The 23,220-nt window shown below is 30.7% G+C and overlaps 7 protein-coding genes across 7 annotated transcripts, besides 8 other annotated features; 3 read left to right on the top strand and 4 right to left on the bottom strand.

Moving 5' to 3' along the window:
• Positions 1-116: 116 nt before the first annotated feature.
• CMU_007540 (uncharacterized protein) lies at positions 117-1,037 on the top strand (the record flags this gene model as incomplete). The annotated part of the gene is made up of 1 exon (XM_002140577.1): positions 117-1,037. The coding sequence occupies one exon, from the start codon at positions 117-119 to the stop codon at positions 1,035-1,037; it is 921 nt and encodes a 306-aa protein (XP_002140613.1).
• A 1,232-nt stretch (positions 1,038-2,269) lies between these two features.
• Positions 2,270-2,290: a sequence feature (AT_rich).
• A 731-nt stretch (positions 2,291-3,021) lies between these two features.
• Positions 3,022-3,043: a sequence feature (AT_rich).
• Positions 3,044-3,588: 545 nt separating this feature from the next.
• Positions 3,589-3,626: a sequence feature (AT_rich).
• Positions 3,627-3,908: 282 nt separating this feature from the next.
• Positions 3,909-3,950: a sequence feature (AT_rich).
• Positions 3,951-4,274: 324 nt separating this feature from the next.
• Positions 4,275-4,311: a sequence feature (AT_rich).
• A 56-nt stretch (positions 4,312-4,367) lies between these two features.
• Positions 4,368-9,779, top strand: CMU_007550 (uncharacterized protein; the record flags this gene model as incomplete). The annotated part of the gene is made up of 1 exon (XM_002140578.1): positions 4,368-9,779. The coding sequence occupies one exon, from the start codon at positions 4,368-4,370 to the stop codon at positions 9,777-9,779; it is 5,412 nt and encodes a 1,803-aa protein (XP_002140614.1).
• Positions 9,780-9,900: 121 nt separating this feature from the next.
• Positions 9,901-11,040, bottom strand: CMU_007560 (uncharacterized protein; the record flags this gene model as incomplete). Its single annotated transcript, XM_002140579.1, has 1 exon — positions 9,901-11,040. One exon carries the CDS (start codon positions 11,038-11,040, stop codon positions 9,901-9,903), a length of 1,140 nt encoding a protein of 379 aa, XP_002140615.1.
• A 151-nt stretch (positions 11,041-11,191) lies between these two features.
• Positions 11,192-11,224: a sequence feature (AT_rich).
• Positions 11,225-11,312: 88 nt separating this feature from the next.
• Positions 11,313-17,384, bottom strand: CMU_007570 (uncharacterized protein; the record flags this gene model as incomplete). Its single annotated transcript, XM_002140580.1, has 1 exon — positions 11,313-17,384. The coding sequence occupies one exon, from the start codon at positions 17,382-17,384 to the stop codon at positions 11,313-11,315; it is 6,072 nt and encodes a 2,023-aa protein (XP_002140616.1).
• Positions 11,839-11,870: a sequence feature (AT_rich).
• Positions 17,385-17,577: 193 nt separating the features above from the next.
• Positions 17,578-17,601: a sequence feature (AT_rich).
• A 419-nt stretch (positions 17,602-18,020) lies between these two features.
• CMU_007580 (endonuclease/exonuclease/phosphatase family protein) lies at positions 18,021-19,535 on the top strand (the record flags this gene model as incomplete). The annotated part of the gene is made up of 1 exon (XM_002140581.1): positions 18,021-19,535. One exon carries the CDS (start codon positions 18,021-18,023, stop codon positions 19,533-19,535), a length of 1,515 nt encoding a protein of 504 aa, XP_002140617.1.
• Positions 19,536-19,581: 46 nt separating this feature from the next.
• Positions 19,582-20,955, bottom strand: CMU_007590 (uncharacterized protein; the record flags this gene model as incomplete). The annotated part of the gene is made up of 1 exon (XM_002140582.1): positions 19,582-20,955. The coding sequence occupies one exon, from the start codon at positions 20,953-20,955 to the stop codon at positions 19,582-19,584; it is 1,374 nt and encodes a 457-aa protein (XP_002140618.1).
• Positions 20,956-21,104: 149 nt separating this feature from the next.
• CMU_007600 (uncharacterized protein) lies at positions 21,105-23,189 on the bottom strand (the record flags this gene model as incomplete). The annotated part of the gene is made up of 1 exon (XM_002140583.1): positions 21,105-23,189. The coding sequence occupies one exon, from the start codon at positions 23,187-23,189 to the stop codon at positions 21,105-21,107; it is 2,085 nt and encodes a 694-aa protein (XP_002140619.1).
• Positions 23,190-23,220: the final 31 nt, after the last annotated feature.

The following is a 23,220-nucleotide window of genomic DNA, read 5'->3' on the forward strand; positions in this document are numbered from 1 at the left end:
AGAAGATTATGATAATCAAGGCGTGACATTACTCAATTATAGCTTTACTATAGTTATTTATAGTTATTTTTGTGAATATTTGAAGTGATAGATTGAAGTGAGAAGTAGTTGCAAAAATGAAAAATTTATACTTTTTGCTTTTTCTGATATACGTATTAGGATTTACAACTTCAGTACTATCATTTGAAGTATGCGGTTTGAGTTTTGATAATCTAACTCAGTGTAATTCAAGTCAGTTTGCATTTATAGAAGGTGGATTGCAAGTTGGACAAGCTATCAAAATTTCTGCAGTATTATCTCCTAGTGCTACATTTGAAATTTCCAATTCTGGGTTCCAATCTATTGCTTATGTACGTTTTGGCAGTGATTCCTTTTCATTGGAAAGTGGTGTCAGCCCAATTCGTACATATGCCTCATACCCTAATGGGGCTGTGAGTGTTGGTTCAGTCATTTCTTTCTATTTAGTTGCTCTAGAGAATAGCATTGCTATTTATTTTGAGGATTCAAAACTTGCAGAAATTCCCCTATTGATAGCTGGACCATATATGGTGGCTAATCCTATAAGTCAACCAATACCAACATTTGAGCTAGTTAACTACAAAGCTACAAAGAGTTCATTTTGTGTTATTAAAAGTGACTCGAAAAGTTGCTCACAGAGCAGTATGGTTAGTTTTAAGGAAGGTGCTAGTGACAACCTAACAATAACTACTAACCTTCCATCAACTGTCCCTGAGGATTTTTTCTCCTTCAGTATATCCGGATACTCAAATATGTATGATGCACCAGAATTCCAGCTAGCTACAACATCAAATAAATTCTACGTTGCAGTCAATGGAGTTATGAAAACAACTGGTGATCTCCCATCTTCTGTAAAATTAGGAAATGAATTAATAACTCAGATGAAGAAGGTAACCGGGACTGACACTTATCAAATAATGCTAAACTCTGTAGTAATAAGTGAACTTACCTTAACTAAAAAAATCTACTTCATCTTCCAAGGAGTTTCTCAAGGGACAATGTCTGTTACTGCTAAATAAACTTCATATTACTAATTTCCGATGTAAAATTTGTACTTCAGCAAGTAGGTACAAGTTTCATCTATGCAAAGATGTAGAAGATAACTATGTAATGCTATGAATTATTATCACAATGAAAATTGTGAATATTTTTTTTACTAGGGAGTTAGTTCGAGAAATTTGTACAGAACTTAATAAGTACAATCAGCATATTTATTTTTCAGAGTACTTTTGCTGATTGCTAAGATTACCGAGAGATTTAGAATGTATAGTATAATTTCCGAACTAATTTTTTTATGTAAATCTATATATTTTTGTTTTAACAATGTGTAATTGTAAAATAAACATTTATTACTATTAAAAGATGTATAATAGAAGATAAAGGTATATCAAGTGTGATGTGAGCTAATATGAAATAAAAGTAGCTTTTCATCGCTTGTTAGGACTTTAAATTTACAAATTTTGTCTTATATTTAACCAGAATCTTCAAATTCTATTCTTTACTAAAATTCCCAGTAATACTAACGCACCAAGTCCTAATATGTAAAGTAGATTTCAGGAAATTCTAAGGATTAAATTTTCATATATTAAATCTACATACCTATAAATGAAAAAAGAGATTTTATCGAAGTCAGTAAGTAGTTCGGGTATAGGATACATATATAGAGCACTTCAAAAAAGTAATATTAGAAGCTTACTGAATATTATAAACCATAAATATTGAATATATTAGGACTTGTTATCTTAAATTATAAAGTAGTTTCACTTAGTTAAATATTAAGCTTTATATCGGTTTCAACTTGTCTAAATTATTACTTTGTGTAAAGTTAATGCTGATAGTATTTGTTATTAATAGTTCACATCATATTGAAGGTTGTAATGTACTGGAATTTGAAACGATTACTGATTGTATCTTCGTACAGATAATTAATAAGTGAGAATATAGAAGTGAAATATGGGGATATTTGATAACATCTCTAATAATTTATTAGGAGCTGAGCACAAAATCTTAATAATTGAAATATTTAATACTTTATTATGTGAACAGCTAAACCATGTTTATTTGCAACTATTAGTGTTAGTTTAAAAAACTGAAATAGCAAAATTAGCCAAATTTTACTCAGCTTAGTATTTATAAAAATTCAAACTTCCCATTATTCTTAAATCTACTAGTAAAAAGGTATATAGTTATCAATAGATGGATTTATTAAATATTCATTCAATAGTTGTTCATGTTACAAATTAGCTACTTCTATAAATTAATATTATTTATAGAATACCTTCAAAGGAATATTCTCACAAAAGAATATTTACAGCTGATATAGTTGTAAAAATCCAAGTAATCTAAATACTTTTTTTATCAGTTAATATATTGAGAATAGTATGAAAAATAAGGCAATAAAACCCACAAGAGTATAGTTCAATCAAGTATAGTAAACTATTTTATTTAATTTCAAGATTTTCTGTAAGATTTGAATTTAAGGTTTAAGTATCAGATTTTTTGAAGTTCGGATAATCAATTTCTAGTATTTTGCAATATTAGAGCTGATATGAAATTGACAATTGTTTACTTGATATTTATTAAATTAGATATCAAAAAATAAGAAAGCACTGCTTTACAAATAAATTGTTTATTATTATACAAGCTATATTTTGAAATATTTGATAGTAAGTATACTCATGAAATGCTCAAAAGAATCAGTACAATATCAATAAGGTTTATATATACTTCGGGGGTATTAAAAGAAAAGAATTACACTTAAAAAATAAAAATATACCAATATTAAGATTCCATTTCTAAATTAAGGAAAATATTATTATCGGTAATTAACAAGCAAAAATGAGTTGAATATATGATCACAAACTGAATTTTTTCTTTGAATGAAAAGCAAGTAACTTCTTTAAAACTTTATTTTGGATATGATTTTAAAAAAAATCAGAAATATTAAGCTTTGTATATCGCTATATAAAAATTAATCCAATCAAGTATAACCTTGACGTTAACTTTAAATAAATAAATTATTATTCTTCTCCTCTCACAGAGCTTGATGTATGTAAATTCTTTAGATACCAATTTACCTGTATATAATCAAAAACATTGTTGCACAAATGAGACAAACTTCTCATAGTACAAGCTATTACTACACAAACGGTACTGTGAATTCACATTTATAAAAAATTGTCATGTTAAATATTTTTGGGCTATATAAATTCACTAATAATACAATTTATAAGAAAAACAAGTGACTTTGAACTTTTAAAGTAAACAAAATATATATTCAGAAGTATAAAGTTATGTAATTAACTATAACTTAGGGGATAACTAATACTTTTGTATGCATCTATAAATTTCCAATCTTATCGTAGTGCTCAATTTTTAGTAAAAGTCTCCTATATTAATATAATAGGTGATAATATGTTAGAAGAATATTTTTATTCTTGAAAATTTGGGTTTATTATAGTTTAAAATAACTTAGAGTGGTGTCTTAGTCCGAATCCATTTATGTACTAATTTTGCTAATTATTTCGAAAAATTTAAGCTGTTAAAAAGGAACAAAATCTAAACTATAACAAAATAAAAATATTGTTATAAAATTGAAATTTTAATTTGAAAAAAGCTAAATTATTGAATAAGTGTTGTTATTTGTCAATATAATACTACTAAACCTAGAAAACTTAAACTTTATAAATTGGACCCACAATGCATCCTTTACACTAACACTTTTTCTATAAAATGTAACAATAGCCACACTCGAGATTCAGTTAGGTTCACACTACAGATGATTATATCTCTATTTGTTATTTCCTTTCTATTTGAAAACTAAAGATATGCAGGCTAAAAAGTATAGCTAAGTATTCTCTTACAAATATATATTTGTATATAGTACTCTCTAAATATATTAAATAAATGTTTTGAGTTAATAAATATATAAACAAAAAGTAAAGAGGCTATTATATCAATATTTAATCCTATTTAGGCTTATGTTAGATGGTTTCTATACAATGAATATTTGATTGTTATAGGAAGGGGGGTCAATATGATAATATGGAAAGTATAATATACATAATAGTTAGTTCAAAACAATGAGTATATCTTTAGAGTTAGAGTTATGTTAATAGATAGCCATTGTTTATTTATGGAGTTTCATTTCAGCAGAGTATTAGTAGCCTGATCACGCTTATTTTGCAGGCAGTCTAAGTTATTAAAATGGCCGCCGCCTGCCTTAATACAGGCCAAAGATCACTTTCTTTCTTTGCTTTTTTTCTTTTTATTTATTTATTTTTTAATAAATAAGAAACATAGTAATGGATGAATACAAAAACCCTTTCCTACAGGGCTTGTAAGCAAATATGTATTTGAAATCACTCTACATTCTGTGTAGTATCCTTAAAAATTATGGTTTAGAAGAAGCCTCAACAGTATTATATAATGAATTACTAAAGAAATCTGCATTGCCAATAAACATAAATTATGATTGCAGTGAAACTGTAGCTATAGAAGAGGAGCTTTATTTAAGATGTCCAAATGTTGTCTTAAAAATTCTTGATGAATTCTTTTCTCTAATTGCTTGTACTTCAAACCATAATGGCTTTGTAACTTTAGAGAGTATTATTAGTATAAAAGATAAGTTCTCCAATTTATTTAGGAAGTTTTGTAGGAAATTGAATGGGTACTTAAGTGTAAATAATGCTGAGGTATTTGATCTTCCAACTTCAAACTTTTATAAACAAAAGATTGGAATTAACAATTTGACATCCCATGAAGATTTTCATTTGTTTTTTGAGAATTTTGGGAAATCTTTTTATCCCCTACTTTCAGTATATGGGCATCAACATATTGAAGATACGGAATTTGGGACATGTGGAGAGTCTGCTAGTATCTATATTGTCAAAATAGACAAAACAGGCAATAGTATTATTACAGCTGGTGACGATGGTATAATTAGATTGTGGAATACTAATACTGGAAATTTAATATTGTCTATCAGAAGGCATATGGGAGACATCACTGACTTAGATATTAACTCAAATAATACTTTAATAGTATCATGCTGTGGGAAAGGATATGTTTGGCTTACATTTGTTTGTGGAAATAACTGGATACCCTTAGCTATAATTGAAAACCCTGATCGTATGACATTTTCAAAATTTGCTTGTTCAAGAAATCAAACAAATAATGATAATTTGTCGTTCTGCAACTCAGAACTACTTCTAACTGCGGGAGATAATGCAATTGTATCGATCTATAAAGTAATTGATTTAATAAAGCATGGTTTGCAACACTGGAGATACTATAAATCTCAATCTAATTGGACAAAACAAGTAATCTCGAAACTAATTTCTAATATAAAAATGGAAGATTGTCTACTAAGTAGTTCAGCACCCTTGCAAAATTCATCAATATTTTATAAGGCTTCCCCTCTATACAAAATAGATCTCCATCCTTTGATACCAAGAGCCTTTGACATTTGTCTCACCCCAATGCATCATTATGCACATTTTGAACAACATGAATGGTGTAACTCTATATATTTTTCAGTAGGAGCATATTTATTGCCGAATTATACACACAAGAATATATCGATTAAAGTCACAAATTCGGAATCAATTACATTAACTTATGAGATTAAAGGTATAAACAATTCAAATGGATATGCCTTAGTATTTTGCATATCCTTATCATATGAAGAAAGTAATCAAACATCAATTTATATGATCCAAGATATGCCACAAATTCATTGTGACCACCCTGATGTTTCATTTGCAAATAATTCTAACGACTTAATTACAGCTTCTGATGATGGAGTAGTGATTATGTGGATTCTCTCTTCATACAATATTCTTAAATCACTAAATCTAAAAACCTATATATCTGAGCGAATAGAAAATAATGCCTATTCTAGACGCAAAAATAGTGGATTAGCTAATTTAAATGTCAATAGAAATGCAACTCCTGACTGTTCGTTGTCAGAAGATGATTCTGACTATACTAATTTGCTCAATAATACCGACTACTCTAATAGTGAGGTAAATAGGCGTAACCCATTCCGTAACTCACGTAATACTATGAAACAGGCTATACAAAACTTTGAAAATGAGAAAACTAGTGAGCAAAATGTTGCTCAATTAATTGATAGCATTGAGTGGGTTTGTAATGACTCTATGGTTTGTATTGCCCACGTGGCTGTGTCTAAGAGTTCCTTAGAACGTCAACGTAATTTGAATTCGGTATACTGTGTTGAGTGTTGTGTTTCTTTTTTCTCAAGAGTACTGAATGGACGTAGAATAGTTGATGTTGTACTTCCAGCTACTCATTCTCGTTTTGCATGTCTCAAAGCTCATCCTAAACTACCTCATATTATTTTGGCAATAACATACAATGGAAGTATATTTATAATATCTCAAAGAAAAATATGCAATGCTATGAACTATGCCAAAATTTTTATTTCAAAAAATACTAAGAATCGCAACAGAACTACAAGTAAAACTTCATATGAAGAAAAAAGTAGTTGCTCAGAGCCTTTTACATCATCTCCAAATATAGTTTACCACTACTTAAATATTAAAAATCCATATTTAAATGCTTGCTGGTTTCCTAGTGGAATTGGATTTGTTGCTTCACAAAAATATGGTTGTTATACAATTTTTTACTTAGGAAATAACTACCAGACCAGTACTAAAAGTATCTTTCAATCTTACAAATATTCACTATACGAACAATTTTTTTTAAGCGACTTTTCCGAGGTACACAAACATGATACATGGGGTTTTATTGATCCGAATCTTAGAAAACCAATTTATTTACTACAACGATCAGTTATAGTTGATGCAAAAAAGAGGATGTATCCTGAACTAATTCAACCTCCTATACCTCAAGCTTCTCCTTTAGGAAGTCTTTTTACAAAGGAAGATCTTAAATATCCAAATATAATAAGCAGAATTTCAGATAGATTACCTATGATTATAAACTTACCATTAGTAGGGGCAAATTCAGATTCTGTGGCTAGTGAGTCCAATATCTATGTAGAGAGATGTAAATATAGAATTTCATACAAAAAAAAAGAGAAGCAAAATATTGTAAATCAGTCAGGAAATATATGGTCGGCACTTCCTCAGCCAAACAGAAGCCAAAGTCTTAATCTTAATCAGCACAACAATGTTTTACCTATCTTGTCACCTAGTAACAATTCAATAGCAGCTGAAACTTTTAGTATAAGTTATGAAAGTGAAGGAAATGAAAGTAGTAGAACGTCTCAATATACTAATGATGAGGATTTTGCACCGAATAGTGGTGGTACAACTAGAGAATTATCTCAACAATATTCACGAAGACGTCGTATAAGGAATGTGACCAGATCAAACAATAGGGCAATATCTACATCACCTTCTTTATCAAGTGATGAATATGGATCGGGAGATATAACATCGCAAGATTCCTTATTTGACGAAATAAGGCAAAGAACAAGGACAAGAACACGATATAGAATAACAAGAAGTAGAAGAAATATTGAAGAACCAACTGGAAGTGATGAGGCTTTGGGATTAGACCTTAAACTTGATGAAGACAATTCTAATACTTTCCACTGCCACTATTACAAGCTTGAACTTATTAACTCATACTGGATTCCTTATGAGAGTACTAAACTTAATCATTCTGCTGATTTCACTTGTATTTTATGCACAAGATCTACATCTTGTATTTTGGGGTTTGATCTAACGGACAAATATAGTAAAGACTTTACAGCTAATATACCAGCTCCTATATTGCATGGTGTAAATGGATCCATTGATATGGGTTCAATATTAGGTCCATTTGATTACTCTTTTGCTGAGAGCAGTATTTATTCAAAAGATATTAAGCTTGTTGATACTTCAAGTAATCAATTAAGCAATAATAAAGTGCAGAAACCCTTTTACATTCATTCCCGATGTTTAATTACCTTGCCTAACTTACATTGGGAATTCGCTAATAAAGAGTACATTTATACAAATATGTTTGATATTATATATAAGCTGTACAAGCCAGATACTGAACCAAATTCAGTACCTCGTTTAGCAACTAACTCTCTCCAATTTAAAAATAATATTCTGTTAACTAATTGTGATTTTTGTCATACTTATGGAGCATCCATAAAATGTAATAACAAACGTTGTAGCAGACGATATCATTATATCTGCACCAGTATGATCTATCACTCTTTTCCCTCTTTATCATCTGTTTTTCAATCACCAAGGGAATCAAGTCATTATTGGGCTGATATTTGTCTATATAATTCATTTTATTGTCCAAAGTGCATTATATCAAAAGCAGATGAAGAACAGAAGGGGTACTCAAAAAGGGACTGTTTTGCAAACAATGATGACTTGTCAATTTGCAGAAGAGCATGGTTATTGAATAGTTGCAAATGGTCGTGCTATGTACCGCAAATTAATGATGTAATATACTATTTCCCTATAGGACACTCAGCTTTATTTTCGGATGACAGCTTCTATAAACAATTTATTACAAATAAAGTGAGTAGCTGCATTGAAGATAACAAGAGAAGTAGATTAATTCTTGATAAAAATACATATTTGAAGTGCAAAGTTATTAATATATCATATGCATTCTATAACGTTGTTGATCCTGAAATTCAAGTAATATTAACGCTTGGCTTAATTAGACAAAATTATTCAGATACAGAGTTGGCAGAAGATTGTAGCTGGCAAATAAGGTACTTACCTGTACAGGGACCTGATTATTTAATCCTGGAACAGTGCGTAAATAAGAGCTTGGATATATTTAGAACAACCAATATGGTTGGGTCACCCTGCTGGCTATATGTGGATGGTTCTTGGCATGAAGCTATTGTTAAGCAAATTGAAAAGAATTTTATATGGGAAATGGTCAAAATATCATGGTTATCTACTGATCCAATGAATATTACTGAAGAAAGTGATGAATGGGTTAATCCATGGGAGCTATACTTTAAGGATCCACTACTAAGTATAGAAAATAAAGATGACCGAAGAAAGGAACTACTGAAGATTTTTACATGGATAGCCTCTCAAGGATCTCACTGCTCATCATTTTCACTTGTTGATTTATTCATGAAACCAGTACCAATATATTCTATGAAGCGACAAGATAAGGCATCTTCAGGCTATTCTAGCGATAAATGGGTCCTTTATTACTGGAGAGAAATACCCTTACCTCTTTGTATTGAAGATATAATAGAAAGGATTAAAGTTAGTTATTACAGATCTGACCTTAGTCTAATATTTGATGTAAGACTTTTAAGAGTAAACTGTGAACACTTTAACCAAGATAATAATGTTTTAACTAGAGCAATAAGATATATTGAACTAGAACTACTTCGTCTCATTCTAGCAAAGAGATTACCTCGTTATATTTTACAGACTCAAATTGACAAAATTATGGGTGAAATTGTAAATTCTACAGAGTCTACACTTTTGTTTAGTCAAAGTGCTTGTAATACTTCCAATGAAAGCTCATATCAAAAATCAAAGATCTGTGCACAATCGACTTCTTACATTGGGCTTTTTTCAAATAAAATAGAAGAGGATAAATATAGTGAAGCAAATACTTGTAAATATGTCATAAAGAGAAGACAGCAGAAAAGAAGCCCTGAATACTTTTCAGAAGAAAGTGGAAACTCCTGCAAATCAAATTCTAATTATTCCGACTCATCTCAATCATCAAGGATAGTAACCCGTCTTAGTTCAAAAAAAAGAGCTTTTAAGAAAAGATTAAAGCGATAATTATGACACTGCAATAGTTATATTCGCAGCCTTAAATTAATACTTATATATTATAAACTTCATGTGTATATTACTAGTGTACTATAAAGTAAAAGTAATTTTTTTTTTAAAAAAAGTGAACTCAGTGCCTGTCTTCATCAATTGTGAACTCTGTTTCATACTCAACGTCTAAATCATCATCTTCTTCCCACTTTTCTTCATTAACATCTTGATTAGTAGTTTCAGAACCATCTGCTGAATGTATAGTCTCAAGTTGTTTGCCTGAAAGAATACAGTAAAGTTTTTTTCCATAAAAGAAAACTCCAATTTTAGGGAAAACTAGTGATAATGGTAAGAATATAATAAGAGCAGTTATAGCACCCGCAAAGATTAACGAAATTTCTATTATTTTAAATAATCTATTAGATAATCCCTCATTAACTTTAGACTCCCCGGTATATTGACTACTTTCACCTAGAGACTTGAGTATGACAGTATCATTTATTTCTGAATTTGTTGGTTTACAAGGTGAAGAGTTCACTAGTGAGCAAGTCCATGTTTCACTACTATATGGGCACTCCATAACATTACCTCCTGCTACAAGTCTTGTCCTATTCATCTCTCCACAAATACCAGTTTTAGAGATGGAATATTGTGACTCTACACAAGGTGAGAAGGAGGACCAAGTTCCAACTAAACACTGTGTACATGACATTTTGTCAAAACCATAAAGACCAGTTACACGTCCTGTATTTGTAGAACCACAAACTCTCGATCCAGTATATAATTTGCAAATGGAGTTATCTAAATCAAGGACAAAGTAAGAACAATTTATTATCGTATTACAGAACGAATTACAAGCTTCATATGACTTAGCCTTTACTTGAGTTATATAATCCTGACTTTCATCACAAGAACCATCAACATTTGCTAGTGATGGACAGGCAATACCATTGGAGGTGTGTAGAAGCTTCTGCCCACATGCTACTTCATCACATGGTAATTCTATTGTAGTTACATGTTCCCTGCAGCCTATAGACGAGTTTCCTACTAACTCTCTAGTTCCAATTATTACTAATTTATCACAAATACAGTTTGACCACTTGAAATCCGTATATTCACAATCAACTGGATCTTGTACATTCAGATTCAATAATCCATTATGTTTCACCATTAGTATATTACTATCAGAGTCTATTAAAGATTTTATAGTTGAAGCCTTTGATAATGTACATAGTATTGCAGTTAAAATCAAATAGGGTATCTTTATATTAGATTGCATTTTACTTCCTTGTATAGTAATACACCTCAATTGTTTAGTTTTAAAATGTTTGTCTAGAGATCCCTAAGCCCACTTCGAGAAAGTGGGCGCCATATCATGCATAAAAAGAGGACACTAAACTTTTCTTTTTTCTAATGACTAATGAGTTATGTATTTAAGTTATTAATATAATAATATATTAATACATGTTTAAGGAGCCAAAATACTTTAGGTAATGGAATATAAAACTTCATTCTAAGTAATTCCAATACTTTTCATAGATATGCTTCACTTTATGCGCTTAGTAAAGCATATAACTCTGATTTTGTATGGAACTTCCTTGCAGTCGATACTCCCGTTTGAATTCTCGATCTTGTATAATACATGTCGACAATTATAGTCCTTAAAATTTGAATCCCTAGAGAAGAAGTTGTAGGAAATGATAGCATTAGCGAAGGTATCAGAAAATCAAATTCTTCCTTTGAACTATCTTGCGGAGAATCTGCAGTTTCTAAGTTGCAAAGAATAATATTAGCAATATTCATGAAATAAGAAGGTACTGGTAAGCTATGAAATAAGAGAAATAGCCTAAATATATTCCTCTCTTCGTAAGAGGGAGCAATTACAGAATTAACAAGGTTGTAATAATGGCGAATACAGCGTACCAATGTCTTAGCTTGCGACTTAAAGAACTCAGATATATATAATGAAACTAAAAGAACATATTTGACCCTCTTCTCAAGTAAGAGTATTATTCTGAGTAGTTTTACAGTATGAGGTGAAAAAAGTGAGCTCTTAATTCCACATTCAGATAGCTGGAATTTTAAATTTTCTAATAAATTATTTATATACATATCTAAAACTGAGTCCATTGTAAATGTTTCATTAATTGGTAAGATATGTTTGTAGTTTAGATTGCCATCCTCATTTGCAGATTCCAAATAATTTAGTCTACTGTCTACTTTTTTCAGTTTAAAGATATATCCATCTAATCTAATATTTTTTGCAAATTTTTCCAAGTGTTTATTAGTGAATATTTCAATATCAAGCTTCCCAGGTGCAGATACTCCTCTTGAATACCATAATGTAGATGGTATTTCATAATTCTTAGTTTGCAAAATAATATAGTTTGCATCATACCATGTATAAGGTTGGCTCCCAGGTCTAAGTTGTACTGGTAATACTCCATTCTTCAATAAATGAATAAATTTGTTATTACATTCAATCTTCTCAAAATCTATTTCTAAAGAGTAATAATTGGTCCCTAAAATAGTTACTTTTTTGATAGTATCTATAGAAGGCAAAATATCGGGTAAAATCCAGTAGCTCTTGGAATTCATCTTTGATGCTTCAACTTGAATTGGGATGAAGTGCTGTAATTGTTTATTTTTAAAATTTGAGCTACAATACAGGGGTAAATCTAGTAGCTCTGAAGATTCTTCAAAACATTTGGGAATAATAGCACAATTACCATCTTGTGCTGCAATTGCATATAGGAACCTTAGAGGTTGAAAAATAGTTCCAGGTGTTGATATATCAGATGGGTCTCTAGCGTAGATAGGATACGAAGCAAGAAGTAAAAATGATGAATTTAGTGCATCACTATTTTTAAATGAGAGGTGTCCAGCAGACAAATACAGAAATCCCAGTGCATTATTATATGCTGTTAGTTGACTATAAACATGTTCCATTGAAGGTATTGTATAAATACTATGTGCAGATATTGCAGTTGAGCTAGTCCATAAAAGTTGAGCGGACTGCAAGAGTTCTGTACGGAAAAATTCGATTTGGCTATACACATAACTATCACCACTCCCAGAAAAACAAAGAGACAAGCTAGTAAGTGATGTCCTGATGCATAAGTCACGTGACCAGCGGTCAATTGTAACATGTAGACTACATGTATATTCATCACGTATTGTTGATGCTATATTTAAGGGTATCTGCAGCATTGGTATATTTTCCAGGTATCCAAGTATTAATTTCATTGAAGATTTAATGTATTGATTCCTGGTACCCGAATATACTATCCCTAACCCCCATATAACACCCGCAAGCATTGCTGATCGACATTGTATGCAATGTATCCAATCAAGAGAACCTCTAGAAACACAATTAATCAAACTTGGATTAACTATATCTCTGTTATATTCTCTGTTTTTATGGAAAATTGGACAGGGATACATCTTATCTGGGGGAAGAAACCATAAATAGCGCGGTATAAATTTCCTTATATATTCAAAATCTGGATTATCAGATGTATCCCACTCAATTACAATTTTAGCCATCATCAAAAATATCAGTATTTCAGGTCTAAAATTAGTTAAATAATCAGGTTTATCATATGGGATTGGAAGTTCTGACGAAATCATTTGGTTAGCACTTTTAATGTGCATCACTGCAAGTGACAAGATTGCAGGAATATTAACACATGTGAAATCTACATTTTCTTTAAAGTAGCTTTTACTTGAGCAAGGGATTTGCTGAAGGTCATTGAAGCAAAAATTAACTGCAGAATTTGTTTCATCTTTAAGTATTGGTGGCATTTCTATGTTTAAAAATTCCATTGGAGTCTCCGATTGCAAATTATATGGTAAATATTCAATGTACTTTGACTTTAACCCAGTATCAAAGTTATTTAGACACTTTGTATATTCTCCACAGTTTGTGATTGCTTGTATCAACTTCTTTGTAATTCCTAATACGGTACTAGAGGTATTTCCATGACCTAATGGTTGATTTCCGATTTGGGCTACCAGACCTAATGAAATAGCAGCTGATGTGGCATATACTGTGTGTTGTATAGAAGACTGATCATCAAGTTCGGACATTGATCTAAATAGTTCACAATATAATATTTGAATAATCTTGGAATTGTTGCTTTGGGCATGTAGAAGTCCTAGTGATAAAAGTGCTGCATACTGGTTTATATTTGATATTTGCAATGATTTAGTATAAGGAGTAGGTAGTATGCTGGGTATATGCATTAGTGAAAGTCTTGTTAGAGTTCTATCTTGTGTTCTTAATGCTGCTACAGCAGATCCCAGTAATATTGAGCATGTTCTTATTGTTTGACCATCATTAGCTAACAAATTGAAGATATCACTACTATCAAGTATTAGTGGAAATTTGACTTGCAGGTTCAACTTCTCTGTATTTAAAAGACCTCTTAAACCAAGTCCAAAGAATATACCTGATAAATATGCAACACTATATTGAGCTTCTAAATTTTTTAATTGTTCCAATATCCAATTTCTGCGAGCATTTACAGATAGTTTGTACCAAGAAGAAAAACCACTTGAGTTAATTTGAAGAACGTCTGATATGCCGATATGAAAATCATTCCATAATAAACTATCGGAACAGAGATCTTTAAATCTTTCATTATCTATATATAAGTATGAATTAGATGCAACTTCATGCACCTTATTTGTTATTCTCTGGCGACGAAAATGATCAGAAAGAAAATCCCAGGGAGATCCATTAAAGATACATGAACTTCTTCCTAAAATATTAGTTAATACTAGCTGGATAGCATCAGTTATTCTTTGTCTTTGAAATTCATCCCATGATTCTTCATCAATAGGATATGCTCCAGATGACCGTTGTAATATGATAGGTAGTGCTGTTTGTAATGAGAGAGTTTGCAAGACATTGCAAAATTCAACATTATTTGAAAATAGCTGAAAACACCATTCCATAGATAAAAAGGGCCCTTCCATCCAATACTCTTTTAGATTATTTAACCAAATTTCCTTAATACTACGTTTCTGGAGAACTGAATTATTCCTTATATCCAATTTATTATCATAATAATTTTGCAGATTCTCTAGCATATTTTTTTGATCATCAACAGTATTTCTACCATGTGGGAGAACAACAGTTGACAAATTAAGACTTTTCATTTCATAATCATATTCTAAATAACTGTCACTTTCTATTCCAGAATAATCTCTATAGCACATATTTTTTTGTTCCAATACAATCAAGTCATATCTTTCAAGTAGAATATATGCTTTTTTTGATAAATTCAAAGGTAAAGGTGACTTTGACATTTTTGTTATAGTTTGATGTATAGGAAATGTTATTAGTGGGTGCAGTAGTGGGAAATTTCGAGGTGTGAAATTCTCTGCAACTAAGTAATCAACCAACGCTAAAGGTGAATTTTTATGTAATACCAGATTATAGACATTAATTGCGAACTTTTGGAGGGGAAATATATCAAGTAGAAAATCTACTACTTCATCATGTTGAAAATCCCTTTGCCCATGTAAAATTAAATATATTTTTTCCACTAGAACTGGGGGAGAATAAAGTCTATCTGTATTATTTAATTGAGAACATGTTCTTTTTGATAGCCCATTTCCCATTAGCTGATAGTATTCTGTATAAATTGGTAAACTGAGAGAGATTGACATTGGTAATAGGAGATCATTTCTAAGCCTATGAACTGTATTCTCAAAAATTCCTACAACAGGACATAGAGAAAATTCTTCAAGTAATCCATGCATTAAATATATTAACATGACATTACTACTGTCTGCATGCAAATTATTTTCACTTAATTCACTATTGTTTGGTAGAACAAGCATATGAGGAATTGTATTTTTAACTATCATTGAAGAAAACTCTGAACGATGAAATGGGGATATTGAGTTTTTTTGTATCCAATTTCTCCAAAATGACATCATTTGTTTCCATCCACTACCTTCATTCATAGTTGAACTATCAGTAATTTTGCTACCTAATTTTAACTTTTTCTGCAAACCACTAAATGAAGGTGATTCTATTGATTCTTGGGGGCTTATTGATAGTGATGTGTTAATAGAAGAGAGTACATGCTCACCAAGTATCGTAAAACAAATCTTTTCCCATTGTAGTGAGCTGTCACATAATAATATTATTCTTAAGATTTCAGTAGAAAAACAAGCTTTGGCCACTTCAAATATAATTGAAAGAGTACTCCTTACCAAAAGATCGTGTGGTAGTGTTGATAATTGATACCTATTAGACTTAAATTCTGAAGTCCCATTAGCAATATTATGATTAGGTATCTCGAAAAGAACACTAAACCTGTCTGCAACTGCATTTCCAATATGGATAATATTAAATATTCCATTGTTGAAGTTACTTATATCTACATAACATATGAATGTTATCCCACAATAAAGTGCCAATTTGTTATTTCCCTTCAGAACAAGAAGAAAATTTGGAGTAGGTAATATTTTTTCAGCATTGAACAAAGGGTAGGCTTTCCGTTTATATATCAAGCCATTAAAAATTGGTGAATTGAAAGGCATAAGTTGTGTCAGATCACTAGTTGAAGTTAAAGCTACAGCTCCATGCACATCCTTCAGGATACCCAAACTAGAATTGCATGAATTGCAATTTTCATGTAGGCAATTGCATAAATTAGTGAAACCATTCATCTTTTCTATGTTGAATTCTATAAAACGGGCTTCTTTTAGTTGAGGTATGATATATACGAGGAAGCTATTAGGACCAATCCAAGGTTCAATAATATATACAGTATCAGCCAGACATGGATTTTCGCTGGCACATTCAGAATTTTCCCTCCAAACCTCACTCCCAAAAAAGACTATATCACCTAAAGTATTGAATTTAGTTAATTTGTACAAAATTAGAATATGACATTTGTAGAAGTAACTATAAGCCATTAATAATGGTAAAGTGGAAGATATCCATCTAATATCAAGCGATGACTTCGCTAGAAAATATTCCCCTGAGGTTTCTAATATGCCATCAGAAATATTCACCTCTATTGAGCAGAATGGCTGTCTTGGGTGTCTAGTAATAGGTAAAAAGTTATATTTATCAATCCCTTTCTTATATTTACCGATGATCATTATTCCATCAATAGTTGGAGCTAATCTTTCTGGTTCAAAACCATTAGGCATGTAGATCTGTACAGTTTCACTATCACTTATAGCATAAACTCTGTACTTATCGGTTAAATAAACTATACATTTGCCAAATACAGAAAAATTTGATATGCACGACCTAATAGGCCTATCCTCCGTATAATATGTCTTAGAAAATAGTAAAGTATCATTAGAAACAGATTTGGGATATTCTTTATCTACTGTCTCTCCATAGCCTACGCCTGATATATGTATACAATTATGGTTAAAGTTGCATTCAATTCTAGTTTCACATATTAATCCTTTTTTTTCATAAAGTGTGGGGTAAGTATTACAAATAGAACTACCTAAATTACAGCATATAACTTCTTCTTTAGGCCTTATAATGTTGAAATTTGGATTTTTTCCTATATGAAGTGGGTTATCTTTACATTGGGAGATCCCTTTAGTTAAGTTTTGGTCCAATAGTTTAGCTCGTAACATTTGCAATATAAATATAGACAAATAAATTACTCTGCCATGTATTATAGTTTGAAGTATATATCCTTTTTAAAGATAAAAAGAAATAACTTTCAAGACGAAATTTATAAATGAGTACTGAGTACTGCTTGCATGCGGGAAATTTAATATATTTCGCCCTTCCCTAATAGTAGTTATCATTTAGTTGCAACCCTACTAATTTAAAAATTATAAAATATTACAACCGAATAGCGAATTTAAAAAGACTTAATAATCTCATTCAGTTATATAATAGAATTCTTACTTGAAGTATAATATGGCAGTTTAGTAATAATGTAAAGTAAGAAATTGTATTTATAGAGCCATTGATATTATAAGGTAGTATATAGACCTAATCATAATCTCTCATTTAGAAAACAAAGAAAAAAGATGAGAAAAGTAGTGTAATGATCAGGTCAAAGAAAAAAAAAATTACGTATAATTCTTGTTGCGGCTTGCTTTTCCGGCCTTCCGGCTTCCTCTTTGCACATTAAGTAAATTTTGTCCCGTATAAGCTTAAAAATTATATCTCTTGGTTACTCTACCCCCTTAGATCATTTAAAATAATGTATAACTAGCCTTTACTAGCTATATATATTTCACTTGAAGATTAAGTTAGTGATGTGGATGGAGCCTGATGAACTTCCAGAAAGTTTGAGTTTTTTAACATTTAATGCAGGCCTACTTGAATACCGTTTATGTGGTATTAAATTATATCAGAACCCTCCTTATACAGCCCATAGATTGTTACAGATACCATCAGCGATTAGGAATATTAATGCTGATATAGTTGCTTTACAAGAAGTTTTTGATTCTAAACACTCAGATTATTTAATTGAGTCACTTTTACCTATGTACCCATTTTATGCCCGTGAAACCAAGCATAATAGAAATAAGTCTAGAGGAATACTTAGGTGGCGACCACTATCTATTATTCAAAATAAATTGGCACTACACAATGGCCTTTTGGTACTAAGTAAATATCCAATTTTACATGCAAAGTTTACCTGCTTCAATGATGTGACACTTATTGAAAAGTGGCTTGTGAATAAAGGAATGTTGGAAGTTTCAATTGATTTACCAGGTATGAAAAACTCACCTTTGACACTTTTTAATATTCATATGGCTAGTGGTGCTGTTAATCCTGAATCAGAAATTATTGAACATTTAAGAAACAAAGAAATTGAACAACTACTAGATGCATGTGATCGTGCTATTCGAAGAGGTGAAATACCTATGATAATTGGAGATCTTAATGCTGCACCTACTTGTTGTGGTAGTAATTATCAGTGTTTCACTGATAGAGGTTGGAGAGACTGTTTTAATGTAATAGATAAAGAAAGTCACTTCCCTACAAAGAGTCATCCACATTATGTCGTGTCATTTAATTCAGATAATAGCACTATCAGAGACTCTAGTACTTTGTTAAATAATGACTTATATGATGACATAGAAAAAGACAATAATGCTAATACTAATACTAATGAAGGAATTGGGAACTCTAAAAATAATATAAAACACTCAAATAGTGATTATGGGAATTATATAAAATTAGATATTGATTTAACACCAGTAGTAACACAAGATGCCTCTAGTCCTTCAATATTACAGGAGGAAACAAATGATGTAGCAGTTGTAAACAAACTTGTATCATCATTTGCAGTTGCAAGGGCTGCTGTTGAGGCTGCAAAGAGAGGCTTTACAACATCTTGTTCACCGAATTCATCTAATATTGAAGTTGTCTCTGCAACACCCAATGTAGGAGTAGATGGTGATGATTCATTTGTAAATTCACCTGACTCATATTCTGTACAACCATACATTTTAAACAGTAATAAGCACAATTTAGAGGCTACTGAGCCAAGTGACTTCACATGGGATCCAAATAATCCATTGAATACGATTGGACCCCACAGCAGTTGTCATGGGCAAAGATGTGATCACATCTTTTTACCCCCTATACATTTTGCGAAGCTATTCTCATTATATAAACCTTATAGATCACGAATTATACTGAAAGAACCTAGAGTCCTAGTTGATGGATGGTGTTTTGGATGTGTAGGATCTAATGTGCTGGTTACACTTAGCGATCATTATGGTTTTTATGTGGAACTCAAAAAAATAAAATCTCTATAGTGTTACTACTTTTATTTAGTATATTCTGAATAGAAACCTCTCGTATTTAAGAACTAAATTCCGATTTATATCTTTCTATTGAAATAACAGATATCACAGATGTTAATAATATCATAAATGTAGTTGAAAAGTAAACATAATTTAAATGCATAGTATTCCCTACAGGAATATTCAACTTTATAACTGAAACCTCATCTTGAAATTTAAAAATTCCATTAAGAATAAATGAATAACTGTACTCAGGAACTATACAGTGTAGTAGCTTATTATCGTTGGGGTTATATTTAAATAGTACCACTGTAGGGTTAAAAAAAGTTGTTTCTTTATAGCTACAGCCTTTACATGGTGGTTGATATCTAAAATGTATTGGTAGTAATGATTTTTTACAAAAGCTTGTTATAATTATTGCTCCAGATTTCTCACTCGATATCTCAGTGTCAACTCTGTGATATGGGAATATTAAATTACATGAAGCATTTGTGTTTCTTAGAGAATCCAAAATCTCATATAAATTAATAAAGTATTCTTTGGGAAAGATATCTAGTACTAAAATTTTGTCTTCAATTAAAGGTGAGTCTATTAATTCAACTTCTGTTTCCAAATTTCTGTGTAACCCTTTTCCATATAGAGTTCTAATTACTCGTAATTTCTTGAAATTACAGAAAGAACCTTGGCTATGACCCGAAATTAAGTCTGTATTAATTTTAGTTCCAAAAGTTGTCCAAGTTGTATTTGTCTTCCATTCTTGATTTATTTGATCAATATATGTTGTCCATTGTACAGATGCAAACCTTGAATCAACAATAGGTATATTCACTATGTTACTTTTTAAGTAGAAGTTAATACCTGAACACTCATTAATTAAGGGTAAGTATATATACTGTAGTGAACTATTGTTTATGTGGAAAGGCTTTATGTTTGGGATAAACCAGAATAGGTTGTCTTTTAAAGAATACCAATTGATTTGTTTTACTAAATTTGTATTAAACCCAGAAATATCTAAGGAAGCCAATGTCTGGAATTCTCTACTTGACGAGAAATTAAATATATGTCTAAGATTATAGAACTTAAGGAGTACACTAGATAATATTTCATTTGCTACTTTAGAGTTTATCTTTCCAAGTTTAAAGAATAAAAATATGTATAATCCTCTGGGAAGATGAGTAGTTTTGATTGATACAATATTAGGACATGAAATATACACAGAATATCCATTTAAGACTTCACTATGTATATTATTTAATAAAGTAAATAGTAATTCATATTTGACTTCAAAAGTTGTCTCATATATAATCATATTACCTACATATGATACCTTATTATGGACTCCATTTTCATTATTAATATATGCAGAGACTTGTTGTATATATATAAAGAGTAAGGTATAAAGTATGAAAAAGTAGAGAGTACTGGAATTCATTCATCACTTCAATATTTGGTAATAAAGTGTAAAAGAACCGCTAACAAACATTATGTTTCTTAATAATCCCTAAATTATATTACTATAAACTATTTACATTGTTAAGTTTTGTTTTAAGAACAAGTACACTAGATTCATCGGTATTATTCCTATTTCCAAAACTTTCTGCAAAGTTGCTGTATATTTCTAGTGTTTTGAAATTTTTGTTTTATATCTTTACCTGATTCCTTCAGTACAAAATAAATATGCTGAATATATAGCAAATAGGGCAAAGTATAGCGACAGAACAAGATACGCCTAACTCTATCTAATGGGATCGTATGTAAAAATATAATTGTAGCAGCAGGGATTATAACTGACAAAATACATGCAATATATTTCTCCGTGTTGCCAGAAATTGCAATCGTAGTTATAAATGAGGATATTCCCCAAATAGTGTATACTATTATAGTTCCTGGTATACGCAAGTTTAGATATGTACCTCCAATAACCATACTTGATGATAACCCTGTGAACCTTGTTAATACATTACCCATAAGTGCCGCATCAACAATACTGCAGATAATAAGCCAAGAACCCAATATAACAGATAGTAATTGTACCCAAACATGAACTGGTGCTGAAGAAATTAAACGTAAGTCACCTCTTGACTTTAGATTTTCCAAAGAGTTGTCTTTTGTACGTGTATCATAACTATAGTGATCATAGTCACTACTTCTCAAGATACTTTCACCTAGCTTTGTAGAATGTACAGAGTATTTTTTACATAATTTATATATGATACCAATAATAGTAAATGATACAGTGAGCTGAATAACTCCTCGTAAAATAAAAAATAGAATAATCATATTTTTTTTGCCGTGGATACTACAGGAAAAACGTGAATAGTAACATATGACCTCCTTTTTCTCTACAGCAAGTAGAAGTGACCACTCAAATAAGGAAATGCAAGTTAAAACAAAATTTGATAGTATCATATATATAATAGATGAGCTAAATGTTTCATAAGCATAAAATTGTACCCATTGCAAATATAGACCCTCAATTTCCTGGTTCCAAAAGACCTGCGTTAAAGTTCTTGTTGAAAGAGGTAATGCTGAATCAATAAATTCTGCTAATCTAATCGACAATATAAAATGTTGATACTTGTACCAAATAATCCTTAGTAGTCTCTGTAATATAAATTTGTACTTTTTTGTAAAAAATAGCGAGGATGAAACCCCCTTAAAGAGTTCTTTCCTTTCACGTTGTACGAGTCTGCTGTATAAACCTTGCAAAGTATTACTGTGGGGTAATACTTCAGATGAAGTTATAAAAGAAGATAGTGATGATTCCATTGATAAAGATGATGCCATTGAAGAAGAAGCCACTGATTGCACAACAGGGGATGAATTTAATGACATAGTAATGGACGGTGCAGATACAGGTGGAAATAAAGATGAAGTAGATTGAATTGAACATGCTTTTTGCTTATTTAAGTCCTCTTGAACTCTTGTATTTTCATTTCTTTTAAATTTAGAGAGATAGTTCAATGATATATCTAGTTCATTTGCAAGTGATATTAGTTTCTTTTCATTTTCAATTAATGCAAATGTATTATATAGTGACCTCTTTGGTTCTACAATTATATCCCTGATAATTGTACAATTCACAAATATATTTGATAATATCAAGAGTCCAATAAATAGACGTAATACTGACAAAATTCCGCATAATGAAAACAGGACTGTCGGATTATATAAACTTCTGTCAACTGCGTGTGTTAACTTAAAATTTGTCCATATCATGACACTTGCACTTGCAATGGATGTAATTATGAGTGTTAATGGGTGAAATCCAGTTAGCCAAAATAAAGAAAAAAAGCTTAATAAGTCAATTAGACGAAAATAAAAGATATTCATGTTGAAATCAGGTAAAATACACAAATTCATTATTAAAACAAACCATAACAAAACCAGAGATAGTTTGCCGTGGCGTAGGCGATGACAAACTAAATAGCAAGCTATTGTAATTACTAATCTCACTGAATTAGCAATAATCAAATTTTTGTTACCATCATAACCACTTAAAACAAAAAAAACGACAGATATTGCTGATAAAAATAAAACTACCTCATATGATTCTCGAATAAATGCATGAACTATTATTGATCTAGACCTTTTAAAACCTTTGCAGTCAATTGAAGCATCAGATAGAAGACCTAGTTGTAGATTACTATTTAGCCTATATTTCATCTTAGAAGAATCCAATTTAAAAATAATACAT

The sequence above is a fragment of the Cryptosporidium muris genome, genomic scaffold (genome assembly GCF_000006515.1).
Source record: "Cryptosporidium muris RN66 scf_1106632373431 genomic scaffold, whole genome shotgun sequence".
In the NCBI taxonomy this organism is placed as follows: Eukaryota; Apicomplexa; class Conoidasida; order Eucoccidiorida; family Cryptosporidiidae; genus Cryptosporidium; species Cryptosporidium muris.